Consider the following 15,021-nt stretch of genomic DNA (forward strand, 5'->3'; position numbering starts at 1 on the left):
TGTAATTTGATCACCCTGTTACCGGAGAACTTTCCTGAAATGCAGGAAATTTAAACCTTGTAGTGTATTTGAGGAAAGAAAATGAAAAAAGTCTACTTTTAAACAACAAAAAAAAAGTATCAATCTCTACAATACTGTCCGTTAATTATAATCCACATAATTCACATTTCCTGTTGCTGCAGGACTACTTTTGTGCTGTAGCAACTGGTTCAAATAATGTGTGGAGGAGGCCATTGCCCGTTTTCAATATTCATTATTGTTTGTACTAACTATTTGTTTTGGGGTGGTTGTTTTCAAGACTCTGGGCAATGTTTGCCCGTAAGATCCCCTCAAAGACTTGTATAAAAAGAAATAGAATTAACCACCATTATTCATATTCTCGTAGAACAGTGCCTGTGCTCTCTGTTTCGTAGTACACCGGTGGGTATCTGTTGTCTATGAAGTGATGTTGGATACTGTACATTACCTCTCCTGTAAAGACTTCCAGGGGCCTATGGGCAACACTCTTATTGTTTTAGTGACAAGTGGGCCACTCCTCTTGATTTCCTTTAATATTGTCCTTTTTATGCTCTGTTTCTTAAAGTCACTGTAAATAGATACTCAAGACCAAAATACATCACGCATGTGCCTTGAGTCAAGTATTGGTAGCCTTCACTAACTGGAGTTAAGAATAACAGTCTTTTTTTCATACTTTTTATTTACCTTGTGCTCATTTTTTCCTACATATTTCCTATGTATGTATAGAAAGAATGTCTATTTTGTACTGTTTTTCTCTTAATTAAAAAAAATGTATTGTCATTTTTGTGTGTACAGAATTGTAGGTGTGACAACATGTTGGATATACGGTGTACTTTCCTGGTCCTCTAATACATGTATCCACATGTGCTTCTGTGGTTGGGCATATCATAGGATTTCTTTCCAACCAGACAACCAATAAATATTTTAGAGGCCTTATTTTCCCCAAAAGAACAACAGCTTTATGGGCAATTATACCCTGGTCTGCCTGAGCAGACACTTGGCCCTCATTAAGGAAGTCTGTGCTATAGAGCACTAATTTATGCTGACAGGGTAACACGTAGATTATCTGATAACCCAGGTTCTTTTACACACAAACTCAAAGAAGGATAATCGCTGTATTTCTTATGTATTTGGCGTTTAGAAATGTTATTGTGTCATCATCCATCTCCAAATGTTTTGTCATTCATTTTGGATGCTGATGGTGGACTTGTCCATTCTGGTGTAGTGCAGTACAGGGTGTATGCTTTAAGGTGAGATTGGCAATAAGATGGGGCTGAGAAAGATGCTTCAGATGCTCAAATACTCATTTTATTATCTTACACCAACTGATTCCCTTTTAATGAGGAATTGTATGTTGGTTTACAAACAGTTCTGTACTACATCTAGTTACACTACAATAGGAATATTCCCATTAATATCTGCAACTTACATTTGTTTACCAAATTGTTTCCAAGTCACAAGTTGCAATTTCCAGGTCCTAAAACTCTATAGTTGTCCCTCTTCTAGACCTGCTAGTAGCTCTGAATCATTGTCCCATAGATTCTGTGTGGGCTCGAGGAAGCTGAGTCTCTCTACAGTACCTCTCCAGAGTGAGGCCAGGCTCATATCTTTGATTTAGTTGGTCCAGAGGTGTAGGTCCAAACCAGTAAACAAAGGGATTGCAGACCAACAGGTGGAGGCTTCTCAGTCGCCTAGGTGCGGTGCTGGGGAGACAGACACAAGATTCTGTAAGTGCTACGTGCTTCAAACATTCTGCAAGTGTTACGTAATGAAAAATATGCCATTTCCTTTTGTGTTGAAGAAAGCACAAATTATTAGTCCATGATGCCTAACAAAACCCCTCTGCACTCTCTAACAGTTAAACTGGTTCAACTCCTAGGGGAAAAAGTCATGGGCATAAAAACTCCCTTCAGTGTTGAGCTGTTTATGTCCATTTTCCCTGCCCCTGTTTTGTTTGGAGGTCAGGGCTGGGTGTTTTGTTGACCATGTCCTTATAAAATGTGGTATTTCTATTAAATGTAACTGGATAATATCAATGAACATGCATATAAAAGTACAAAAGTAACCTCAAATATAAGTATAAACTTAGAACTGACGGTTGTGTGTGGCAATAAGTTTAGAAACGAGACCAAAGCAGGCTAAAACACCAATGTGTATTTGATCTCCTTAATTAATAAGGAAGCCATTTGACAGCGGTGTAACAACTGGTGAGCTGTAGCGGCCATCTTGAAAGACACGGATAAACATTGATGCCTAAAAAAATCTGTATTTATGTGGCATACACACACACATACCAAAGCAACCACACGGAATAGCAGGGAGAACATGTGTATACTGTATTCACATGTATATGAATACAAAGATGAACAGAAAGGGCTAAGCAGACTAACTGGAGAATACTGCAGGACCCTAATGAGAAAGGAGCAAAGAATGTCTTCCTTCAGAGTCAGCTTGAAGACTGAACCATAACAATGACCATCCCAACAAACACTGTCTGAGAATGCATTTCTCATATCTAGCCGCCTATACAGGCCACTTTCATTTCACATGGTATTAAGTAAGAGATTAAAGGGTATGTAGCTTTCATTCACCTCAAACACAATTTCTAGAGGACAGTATTATTTGTGAATGTCACAGAAAATAACTTGTCAATGTGGGCTAGGTTGTAGGAACACACTGTGCTGAATGTACTATGAAAAATACTTCCCTCAGAAGCATGGTAATGGTACATCTTGTGGACAGTTTAATGATACGTTCTGGGGGTTTTCCTGCATTGGGAATGAAGTGGGTAAAGCAGTGGTTTCAAATGGCAAAAGCCAAATGTGTGGCTACTGGTGAAGGGAGGTACAGCCACTGATGAGGCGTCTGACAGCCGTCTTTAACATGGATCGGTGGAACTGGACGAATCAATGACACCACTTTCATCAAACTCTGTGGTTTGTGGGAGTGCAGTAGACAGCCATCACTTCTCCTTTGATAGCTAACTGCTGCATGGTTTCTCACAACCAGTTTGTTTTTGTTGAGCCTTGTCAAGAACTATCTAATTTTCGTGCAACGTAGCAAGTTTAAGCCAAAATGAAAGGAAAGTATTTCAAAGGAAAGTTTTTGCACCAAAATAAATAAATGGAATTGTTTTTTTGTTGGAAAGTGAAACGTGTAATGTTACTTTTTCCACAATAATTTGGCTTCTAATGTAGATTATTATGAATAGGTCAGTGTCTAGGAAATGTATGAGACTATGGGATACAATGAGTTATGTATGAGACTATGGGATACAATGAGTTATGTATGAGACTATGGGATACAATGAGTTATGTATGATACTATGGGATACAATGAGTTATGTATGAGACTATGGGATACAATGAGTTATGTATGAGACTATGGGATACAATGAGTTATGTATGAGACTATGGGATACAATGAGTTATGTATGAGACTATGGGATACAATGAGTTATGTATGAGACTATGGGATACAATGAGTTATGTATGAGACTATGGGATACAATGAGTTATGTATGAGACTATGGGATACAATGAGTTATGTATGAGACTATGGGATACAATGAGTTATGTATGAGACTATGGGATACAATGAGTTATGTATGAGACTATGGGATAATAACAACATCAAGTCTATGAAGAAGTTGCATATGATTATGTTCATGATTTCTGGTCTAAATTAAATTTGTATGTGTATAGATAATAAAAAGAAGATACCTACTGTATGGAGCGATTTGTCAGAGTTCAACGCTATTTGTTACAAAATGTATGAAATAACAGCTCTACATCTTCCTATTAGGTCCATAGTCCTGATGATAATCATGGGATACATCAAACTACTATTTTATATACATGTTCAATATAAACTGATCTTGTAGAATAGTTACTGTATACCTTGAATGTAAAAAGAGAATTGTGTTAACCTAAGATGTGCTGTCCTATGTACCTCCCTTGTGATTCACTTACTTGGTAATAGTTACTGCGTTTCATTCTGACAAATGTCCAGCATGGCATTCAATACTCCAATAAAACACCAGGTGTTGTCCTATGTTTATATCTGATCACCTCCAGCAGATCTGTTCAATTATTACTTATTTGCATGCAATATAAAACAGTAAGATTTTGCTTTGGAAAGATAATATTGAGTATGTACTGTATGGTTTGTATCTCGGCAGACGGAGTGCATACCTGGTGTAGAATGATAAGAGGAGTTAGATGATGTGAGGATGAGGGTCAGAGAGCAGGGGTCAGAGATCATGGGAGATTGGCTTGGGGAGGGCGAGGGGGCAGGAGAGGAGGGAGGGGGTGTTAGAGAGGTAGGTGACAGGGCTAGTGGGTAGCGGACATGGACCAGGCCCCCTCCATCCTCCACACTGAGAATGCATAGCTGAGTCTCTCGTGGGCTAGGTAGTTACAGCTGGCCAGCTTGGCATCCATCTCGTCGCTCTGCAGGACCTGGTAGAGGAAGTCAATGTAACGCGAGGCCAGCTTTAGGATCTGGATCTTGCTCAGCTTGTCCGAGGGGAGCGTGGGGATGATCTTACGCAGCGAGGCAAAAGCGTCGTTCAGGGACTGCGTCCGTTGGCGCTCCCGTACATTGGCAATCACCCGTTGGTGCTGAGGGTCCTCCAGGGGCTGGCCTGGGATGGGGAGAGGAGACAGGGAGGGCTGGCCTGGGATGGGGAGAGGAGACAGAGAGGGCTGGAGACTCTTCTTAGGCCTCTTAGGTCCTGATGGGATCAAACTGGGAGGCCCTCCTGTTGTTGACTTGTTGTCCTCTGTTGGCGATAAAATGTTGTCTGTCCTGGTGACACTCTTGCGCCCGCCGGCCCCTGGTGTTACCACCACCACAGGGTATTTGATTGGAGCACAGTCTGGCTCCTCCTCACTGGACACCACCCCTCCCTCAGGGTATTCACCACAGCTTGACGGATCCTCTCTCATGGCAGTCTATCTACCTAACCCTGTTTCTACAGCTACACTGTTTCTATCCCACTCCTCTGTTCTCTCCTTAAGGCCCTCTAATGTGCTATGCCCCCTTTAGTTACTCTCTTTTCTGGCAAGCCTGTATATAGAAAATACCCGAAGTGATCTGCCAGGTCTGCTAGCAAGAGAAAGCGAATGGAAAAATAATAAATTCTCAGTATTGGAAATCCATATGTTGCCTATACCTAGACATGACAACAATCTAATACTACAATCTGCTCACTACATTCAGAACAGCAGTTGCATCTAGTATCCTAGATCAATGTAAGACAGCAGCCAACCTGCATCTGGCTTTTTAAAGAAGAAAGAGGATGGAACTTGTAAGTTCCCACCCATCTGTTCCACAGATTGGTCCAGCTGGGTTCTAAGGCACAGCCAGGCCAAGCATAACAGGAAGAGAATGTGTTTGGTGATTGGTAAGGGTAAAGGGATGAGGCGGAGACAAAGGCACACGGGTTGACCAATCAGATGGGGATATTCTGGCGTTTTTTCCCTCATAGAAGTTGTCCAAGTTTATAGGTTCCAGATTTCTTTCAAAACAAGTCGTTCCCCTCCCCTCCCACACACCCTTTTTCCCTTCTAAAGTCTCCACAACTCAACACCATCATCAATTCTTTTGGATTTTGGAACGTAGGAAATACTTGAAAGTCAAAAGAGAGAGGCTTCAAAAGTGCTTCCCTTTACTGTTTGAAACCAAGACAATATTCTGCTTACATGATATACTATAACTCCTCATCAGTGTGCCCAGTTTTCTTAGAATAATTAAAGACTTTGTAGTTTCAGTAGTTTTAGGTGGATAGATACTATGGTACTAGGTTATTGTTATCTTTCATCTGTAGCCTACATAACCGAATCCTCTGCCCATACTCTGGATGGAATATACAACAAATGCACAGTTTGACTGGATTCAGTTCCACAGTTTGACTGGATTCAGTTCCACAGTTTGACTGGATTCAGTTCCACAGTTTGACTGGATTCAGTTCCACAGTTTGACTGGATTCAGTTCCACAGTTTCACTGGATTCAGTTCCACAGTTTCACTGGATTCAGTTCCACAGTTTCATTCGTTTTGTAAATCAGAACAAGCATCAGAGACAGTGTTTTCAGATTGGTTTTATTTTACTGGAGTCTTGGCGCAGTGTTCTGAGCAGTAGGCTAAAGGGGAAACTGGCATACCAGAGTAGCAGTGAAGTCTAATAGCAAAATTAGCTCAAGCAAAGGAAAGAATGAGCGGTTCTGAATCCAAGGGGTGCCTCTGGGAACCTTTGTTTCATCCTCTGTGCCAGAACAAGAACACAGCCTTCAGTTCTACCACCATCAGTAGGTTCTCAAATATGGCAGACATCCACAACAAAGAACAAAATCTATTGTTTGATTTTCAGAGATTAGATTCGAACATGCCTCAGTCCAAAACAGTTCAATGAACGCCCTCCAACTTAAAAGTGCACTTAATATACGTCAGGAATATTGAATTGTGTCGCACTACAGATGCAATGTTATTAAGACATTAAATCACTTGAGTGCATTTAGTATGAGGTTTGGGTTATTCTCTGAAGAAATGTGGAATTCTGCAAAAAGAGACTTCTTGTCTATATACTTACAATAAACAAACAGAAGTCACCTACTACTGTCTTACCTATAAATATATCATTAACATGTGTCAGACTTCCACTGTCCAGCCCAGATGGGCGGTAAAGGCTGTGGATTTTAAATAATTCCATTGGTGTCATCAGGAAACTGACCTCCTGAATGCATACCCAACACTGGTCAATGTATAAGCCTAGTATAACAAACAACATTACCTTCAAAGGGTGTAGATGCACAGCATCTGGACAATTGGGTGTCATTGTTAGGAGGCAGAATGCATTCATTATGTTGTGTATACCATTCAGGAATGTAAAGGTCAATTTCAAATGTAGCTCTTTAAACAAATCAGCTTGTGTGTCCTTTCCGGAGTCATCAAGACACCTGTGAATGATCAAACTATTTATAAATTACAATCCCATTGAACACCCTCACCATAAAAATACATATCTCAGAGCTAATGAAATAATGGAAAATTGATATCAGGGTTGATATAAACACACATATACACAGCACATTTCTAGAGAGGGGCCAAGCATGCTCACAATGGTCTGTGTTGTATGGAAGCCCCCCCCGGAGATAGCCGACGTCTGGAAAAGGGAAGAAATCTCTGCCTTCTTCTGTTTGAACTGCACGCTCAAACGAGGACTTAGCCTAAATATTTCCACTGAGAGAGACGGCAAAATATATTATCCCATGATGAGGTTATATACACACCCTGGCGCATATGCACACACACACATACACACCTACATGCCCTTACACACACACACACACACACATACACACACACACACACACACACACACACACACACACACACACACACACACATGCACCACATGCATAGACAGACATGCATATATACACCAACATCCCAGTAACACAAACATTACTTCATCGTTTGATATATAGATGTGATGACAGGGCATGACTATAACTGATACCTTTATTCAATCAGAGAAACAGTGAATAATCTTCAGTTCAGATTTAAAAGGAGAGGTGTTTAAGAACAGGCAGATATCGTCCTCTGGCTGGTTCTACCTCGCGTGTCACTATGTCATTGTCTCTGTAACATGGAGGAATGCCTGACAGGAAAAACAAGAAGGACCCACGCTCAGAGAAGAAAAAGGGAACGAACGAAGGAGAGAGGCAGGGAGAGAAAAGTCTCCCCAAACAGAACCAGATGGAGTGTGTGGGGCGCTCTTTGATCTCTACTCTGCCTGATTGATGTTGCACATTTCATTTCCTCGTCAGGGATGTGACATAATGTTTCGGCCACTATTTTCTCTTTTTTACTCTCTCTCTCTCTCTTTTCTTTGCAGTGGTCAACACACCAAACAATGAAAAGACATCAAAACTGTGACCATCGAAACCAAAAATGTTGGAAAAGACAACTTGACTGGAAATAGTTCTGAACCCACCAGTTCTGCTAAATCTACTTATAAACGGACTGAAGCAGCTCGCGTATCAGAGTAAGACACAGTGGAACTGCTGTGAGTGAGGGAACATGTCTATATTATAGCATGGCTGACATCCACAGGAATGTCTAATACTTTAGCTGTGACCTCAGTCTACATCTAATTCAACAAAAGAAATGAGCAGTCGTAAAGCAGAGATCTCCAAAGTGTAACCTACTAAGATTTAATGATGACTGCAAACACACTGCTTTGATATCTCATTTCCTGAGAACTAATTTTGCAGTCAGATTCCCTATTTAATATATATTGTGGAAGGTGGTGAGTGAGATATGACTCAACATAGGGAGTTTTCAATTATTCTTGCAACATTTTGTGTGTGAAATGTTGGCAGCCTTGAAGCAAAACTCTATTGCAAGATCAATTATTGTTTGTTTTCCACATGCCAGCTACCTTTAAATAACACTCAAACCAATCCCAAAGAATAGAAGCTAACAAAGTGATGAATTGCACATATTCCAACAGGGACACTATCCTCTCCCTCCTGTCACACAGGCACTGTTCACCCCACTGCCCAAAGCTGTGGGACACCCCCACATCTGGCCTCCATTTCCTCCAGTAAAGAGACACTTCCTGTGGGCAGGCTTTGAGGGGGAAGGGGGCTGCACGTCTAAAGTTTGGGTATGCTGAGCGGGTGCAGCAGGGGCAGAGGTGATATAGATTTGGACACAGGTCAGGGTCAGAGGGGTATCCACTAATGTTATGGTTAGAGCAGGAATGGGCATGGCTTGGATAACAGACAGTTGCAGTAAATAAGCTTTATTGTCTGTGTTTCTGAACAACTGAAATCTCATTGTCTCCTTAACATACTGTATCTAAAAGTTTCAAAATGACAGACAGTTAATTGGCTGCATTCTCGTGATTCCTTAGGAAATGTAGATAGATGTTTGATAGAAATAGGTCTAAAAGGTGTGTTAAGTAAACTACTGTATAGCAAACAGTATGTACAGTATCAGTATGTACAGTAACAGTATGTACAGTATCAGTATGTACAGTATCAGTATATACAGTAACAGTATGTACAGTAACAGTATGTACAGTATCAGTATGTACAGTAACAATATGTACAGTATCAGTATGTACAGTAACAGTATGTACAGTATCAGTATATACAGTATCAGTATGTACAGTAACAGTATGTACAGTATCAGTATGTACAGTAACAATATGTACAGTATCAGTATGTACAGTAACAGTATGTACAGTATCAGTATGTACAGTAACAGTATGTACAGTAACAGTATGTACAGTATCAGTATATACAGTAACAGTATGTACAGTATCAGTATGTACAGTAACGGTATGTACAGTAACAATATGTACAGTATCAGTATGTACAGTAACGTATGTACAGTAACAATATGTACAGTATCAGTATTTTCAGTATCAGTATGTAGAGTAACAGTATGTACAGTATCAGTATGTACAGTAACAGTATGTACAGTAACAGTATGTACAGTATCAGTATGTACAGTAACAATATGTACAGTATCAGTATGTACAGTAACGGTATGTACAGTATCAGTATGTACAGTATCAGTATATACAGTAACAGTATGTACAGTAACAGTATGTACAGTATCAGTATGTACAGTATCAGTATTTTCAGTATCAGTATGTAGAGTAACAGTATGTAGAGTATCAGTATGTACAGTAACAGTATGTACAGTATCAGTATATACAGTAACAATATGTACAGTATCAGTATGTACAGTAACAGTATGTACAGTAACAATATGTACAGTATCAGTATGTACAGTATCAGTATGTACAGTATCAGTATGTAGAGTAACAGTATGTACAGTATCAGTATTTTCAGTATCAGTATGTAGAGTAACAGTATGTAGAGTATCAGTATGTACAGTAACAGTATGTACAGTAACAGTATGTACAGTAACAGTATGTACAGTATCAGTATGTACAGTAACAGTATGTACAGTAACAGTATGTACAGTAACAGTATGTACAGTATCAGTATGTACAGTAACAGTATGTAGAGTAACAGTATGTACAGTATCAGTATGTACAGTAACAGTATGTAGAGTATCAGTATGTACAGTAACAGTATGTACAGTAACAGTATGTACAGTATCAGTATGTACAGTAACAGTATGTAGAGTATCAGTATGTACAGTAACAGTATGTACAGTAACAGTATGTACAGTATCAGTATGTACAGTAACAGTATGTACAGTAACAGTATGTACAGTATCAGTATGTACAGTAACAGTATGTAGAGTAACAGTATGTAGAGTATCAGTATGTACAGTAACAATATGTACAGTATCAGTATGTACAGTATCAGTATGTACAGTAACAGTATGTACAGTAACAGTATGTACAGTATCAGTATGTACAGTATCAGTATGTACAGTAACAGTATGTAGAGTAACAGTATGTACAGTATCAGTATGTACAGTATCAGTATGTAGAGTAACAGTATGTAGAGTAACAGTATGTACAGTATCAGTATGTACAGTAACAGTATGTACAGTAACAGTATGTACAGTATCAGTATGTACAGTAACAGTATGTACAGTATCAGTATGTACAGTAACAGTATGTACAGTAACAGTATGTACAGTATCAGTATGTACAGTAACAGTATGTACAGTAACAGTATGTACAGTAACAGTATGTACAGTATCAGTATGTACAGTAACAGTATGTACAGTAACGGTATGTACAGTATCAGTATGTACAGTAACAGTATGTACAGTAACAGTATGTACAGTATCAGTATGTACAGTATCAGTATGTAGAGTAACAGTATGTACAGTAACAGTATGTACAGTATCAGTATGTACAGGTAGGAGGAATTAAAGTGGTGTGTTCTTTATAATTGACGTTGCTTGAATAGCTGTGGGAAATGTTCCACATTTGAGGAACTTGAAGTTGGCTTTTGTAAAATCCCTCTTAATGTTAGAAAAAACATCTGTTTCTTTACTGTTCCAAGATGGGGGCTTCAGAATCCACTTTTATGGATAAAGTTTATAAACCAAAAAAATATGCATGCCTTACTGATTCTTTCCAAGGATTTCCGACAAATTTCTCTCTCTCTCTCTCTCTCTCTGGAGAAAGGGGTGCAATGAAATTAATAAAGAAAGTGGTGCCACTTCAAAGCTCAGCTTATTTACCAGGAGCTTGGTACCTGTGGTACCACTTCAAAGCCCAGCTTATTACCAGGAGCTTGGTACCTGTGGTGCCACTTCAAAGCCCAGCTTATTACCAGGAGTTAGGTACCTGTGGAGCCACTTCAAAGCCCGGCTTATTACCAGGAGCTTGGTACCTGTGGAGCCACTTCAAAGCCCGGCTTATTACCAGGAGCTTGGTACCTGTGGAGCCAATTCAAAGCCCGGCTTATTACCAGGAGCTTGGTACCTGTGGTGCCATAGGAGTTTTAATATGCACTGGGAAATGGCACATGCCCTCGCAAATCAGGTTTTTCCTTTGTTCTTACAGTAAACTATCAGCCTCTTACTACCTAAATGACAATTTATAAATTACAACTCAAACCTCTGCCATTATAGCACCGCACTATTCTCTTCAAACCACTGTAGCACAGTCAAAGTCAAGTCTGGGCCAGACATCCAGCAGAGGACGCCAATGTCACTCTAACTGTGGATTAGTGGTGGGATGGATGGATAGTGATCCTGGAATGTATTTTTGATACTCTCCCTAACATACTGTCAACATCCAAGATACAATGTATGAAAATTAGTCTGTTTATTGTTTATTGTTGTTATTTTGTGCAGAAACACTTAAACTGCACAATTCCATGATATGAATATACTAAAAAAGATAGGCCTAATGTTTAATTTGTTTCATCAGTCTGCTTGTTGTTTGTTATCTAGGCCATAGGTATTTTGTAATGATGTATGCCATTTTTCATGACCACCAGGAGGGCCACCAGGAGGGCCAACTGACAAGCCCCTGTATGTTATGTGTATATGACAAATAAACAAAATTGAACTTGCTGGGCTTTTTGACCTTTTTTTACTTCCCCTGTTTAGTCTTTAACCCGGGACTGAATTTTCTGTTTGCTTATTTTTAGCGTGCTAAATAAATAAACAAAAAATAGAGACCTCTTCTTATCGACCTCAATTAAACCTTGTAACTTCTGTACAAACATAAAACAAAACACCCATTTTACCAAGAGCTGGGAGACATTTAGAGTGAGGTGTTTACAGTAAACACAGTGCGATTGGACACGTGTTTATACAGTATGTACAATACTGAGTTCCCCCATCTCACTTTGCAGTTTCCTCAATGTGACGGAGCGGTTTCAATCATTGTGACTGACTTATATTTTTGAAAGACTTTTGGTTATTGGATTCAGAACATATTTTAATAACGATGTGTACTGGCAGCTTACTGTCAAGGACTGCCCCTATGGCAGGAATCTTGGGACAATCACCTCTCGGAATGTTGCTCAGCACACATTTCAACTTTGGACAAATATCAAAGCTTACTTCCTTGACTTGCTCTCATTCCCTCTGTCTCTTCAGTGTGTGTTGAGTCCAGTGTGGAGAATTAAACTGAATAAGGAAGGACCATGCCTCTGTCTAAACCAAAGGAGCTGTTAGAACATGAGCTCAGCTGCCCCATCTGCCTGCAGCTCTACACGAATCCCGTGTATCTGCCCTGTGGCCATAACTACTGCCTGGCCTGCATTCAGAAGGCTACAGATGTCAACGGTGGAGAGAAGAGCCTTCCTCAATGCCCTGAGTGCAGAGAAGAGTACGGCGGTACAGAGACACTGCAAAGGAACTTCAAGCTCTGCGGCATCATAGAAAGCTACAGGGCCGTTGCGCCAGCCGACCACCTGAAGAGAGAGCCGCTGAAGGTGCGCTGTGACCACTGCCTGGACATAGAGACACTGGCCATCAAGACCTGCCTAAAGTGTGAGGTGTCCCTGTGTGCCAGGCACCTGCAGCACCACACTGAGAGGGAGTCCTTCAGGACCCATGACTTGGTGGAGCCCCAGACTGAGCTGGGCCAGAGAGGTTGTGCCATCCACGGACGCCTGCTGGAGTACTTCTGCGCCAGCGACATGACCTCTCTCTGCGCCAACTGCTTCATTGAGGGCACCCACCAGAATCATGATGTCCTGGCGTTCGAGGCAGCCGAGGAGGAAATGAGGCGGGCCCTGGAGATTCAGAGCAAGGCGGTGGCCAACAGGCTGCAGCTGACCGAGACCCTGCTACAGAGGGCTGCTGAGGACCAGGGCACCTCTGAGGCTGTGGGAGACAAGCTGCTGTCCAAGTCTGTGGCTTTGATGGACAGCATTGCCGGCCTGGTGAGCAGGTACAAGGACAGGATGAGCCTGCTGCTGGAAAAAGAGAGAGGCCATCGGAGGGAGAGCTGGCAGAGTGGCCTGGGGCTTCTAGAAGAACAGCAGCAGCAGCTGATGGAGGCCCAGCAGCGCACCACTGAGGTCCTCACAGAGACAGAGAAGTGTCTGTTCATCAACAGGTTTCTGCTAATTGAGCCCCAGCTCAGGGAGGTCATGACGGGCACCGTGGCCAGAGTGCCCAACAAGGTCCCTCTGAACCCCAAGCGGCTCCAGGCCAGCCTGAGGATGGAGGACTTCAGGGCAGAGATGGCTCGGCTCCTCCAGTCTCTCCACGTCCTGCTAAACCCTCTGGAGCTGACCTTTAACCTCAGCACGGCCCACACCAGCCTGCTGCTTTCCAACGACCTGCGGACAGTCAAGTACAGCGGTACCAAGCAGGCCTACGCTGATAACCAAGAGAGGTTCAGTACCGCTCCCCAGGTCCTGTGCTCCCAGGGCTTCACCAGTGGGGAGCACATCTGGGTGGTGGAGGTGGGCGACCAGAGCATGTGGTCAGTGGGCTTGTGCTACAAGAGCATGCCCAGGAGGGGTGACCACAGCCGGCTGGGGCATAACACGGCCTCCTGGCGTTTGCAGTGGAAGAACAAGAAGCTGACTGCGTGCCATGCCTCCTCAAACGTGGCGCTGGCCGAGATGGCCAATCAGCCGCTGAGGGTGGAGGTGGCTCTGGACTATGAGGGGGGAACACTGATCTGCCACAGCACCAAGGACCGTCGGGAACATCTGCACACGTTCAGGGCTGTGTTCAGAGAGCCTGTGTACCCTGCGTTCAGCATCCTCTCCACCAAAGAACAGTCCTGGATCACGCTACAGAGTGGAGTGTAACCCTCCCTCACCCTCCACCTTAGTATGTCCACCTGGGCTTGAAATGCCTTTGCTACTGACTAACCAAAGAAATACCTTACTTATTATTATGATTATTACGGATAAATATATGGGTAAAATGGGTAAATCTAAATCTCTGTTTGAAAATATCTATGAATATTCAGAAATGTTGTCCATGCTAGTCCTTTAGTTGCTCCTTTTTGTTGCACAGTACATCATTAGTCATTGTCAGTATATATGTATCTTGTTATTCACAATGAAAGGAATGCCAGCTTCTGATTGAGTTTGTTGCATGGGTAAATTCAGTAAATAGCCATATCTATGTGGTGTTATGTTATTTAGTTGTTTTAGAGCTGATATAGTGCAAAAATAATGTGCCATAGTACATGTGAATATCAGCTACTTTATTTTCAAATTTCACAGTTGTTGACAACATGACAAGAAATGTGTGCGTTGTAATTTCATTTGACAATCAGTCCACTGTGGAATCATAATGTACAGAATAAACAGTTATATTGCTTTTGTGCTTTGCTGAATGTTTGTCTTTGATTCAAGGCTTGTATTGCTGAATCTGATATGCACAGTCCTTTGTTTGTTGTCAAAATTCCATGTCTTTGCATCCTACATGCACACAAACTTGTGCATTGGCCCAACAACCTACTATCAGGAGCTAATGCTATGAAAGATTTAACCTGTATAAATACAAATGAGCAACAGGATGTAGGTCCACAGTTCATTTTAGTTCAAGGCAATGTTCTGTTGTAACCAGA

At 41.5% G+C, this 15,021-nt stretch overlaps 2 protein-coding genes across 2 annotated transcripts; one reads left to right on the forward strand and one right to left on the reverse strand.

Annotated features, from left to right (window-relative positions):
• Positions 1–4,352: 4,352 nt before the first annotated feature.
• Positions 4,353–4,967, reverse strand: LOC120060708 (twist-related protein 2-like). Its single transcript, XM_039010111.1, has one exon. It carries the CDS (start codon positions 4,965–4,967, stop codon positions 4,353–4,355), a length of 615 nt encoding a protein of 204 aa, XP_038866039.1.
• A 7,658-nt stretch (positions 4,968–12,625) lies between these two features.
• LOC120061576 (E3 ubiquitin/ISG15 ligase TRIM25-like) lies at positions 12,626–14,251 on the forward strand. The gene has a single exon (XM_039011485.1). The coding sequence runs from the start codon at positions 12,626–12,628 to the stop codon at positions 14,249–14,251; it is 1,626 nt and encodes a 541-aa protein (XP_038867413.1).
• The last annotated feature ends 770 nt before the right edge of the window (positions 14,252–15,021 follow it).

Source organism: Salvelinus namaycush, chromosome 16, assembly GCF_016432855.1.
Source record: "Salvelinus namaycush isolate Seneca chromosome 16, SaNama_1.0, whole genome shotgun sequence".
Taxonomy (NCBI): Eukaryota; Metazoa; Chordata; class Actinopteri; order Salmoniformes; family Salmonidae; genus Salvelinus; species Salvelinus namaycush.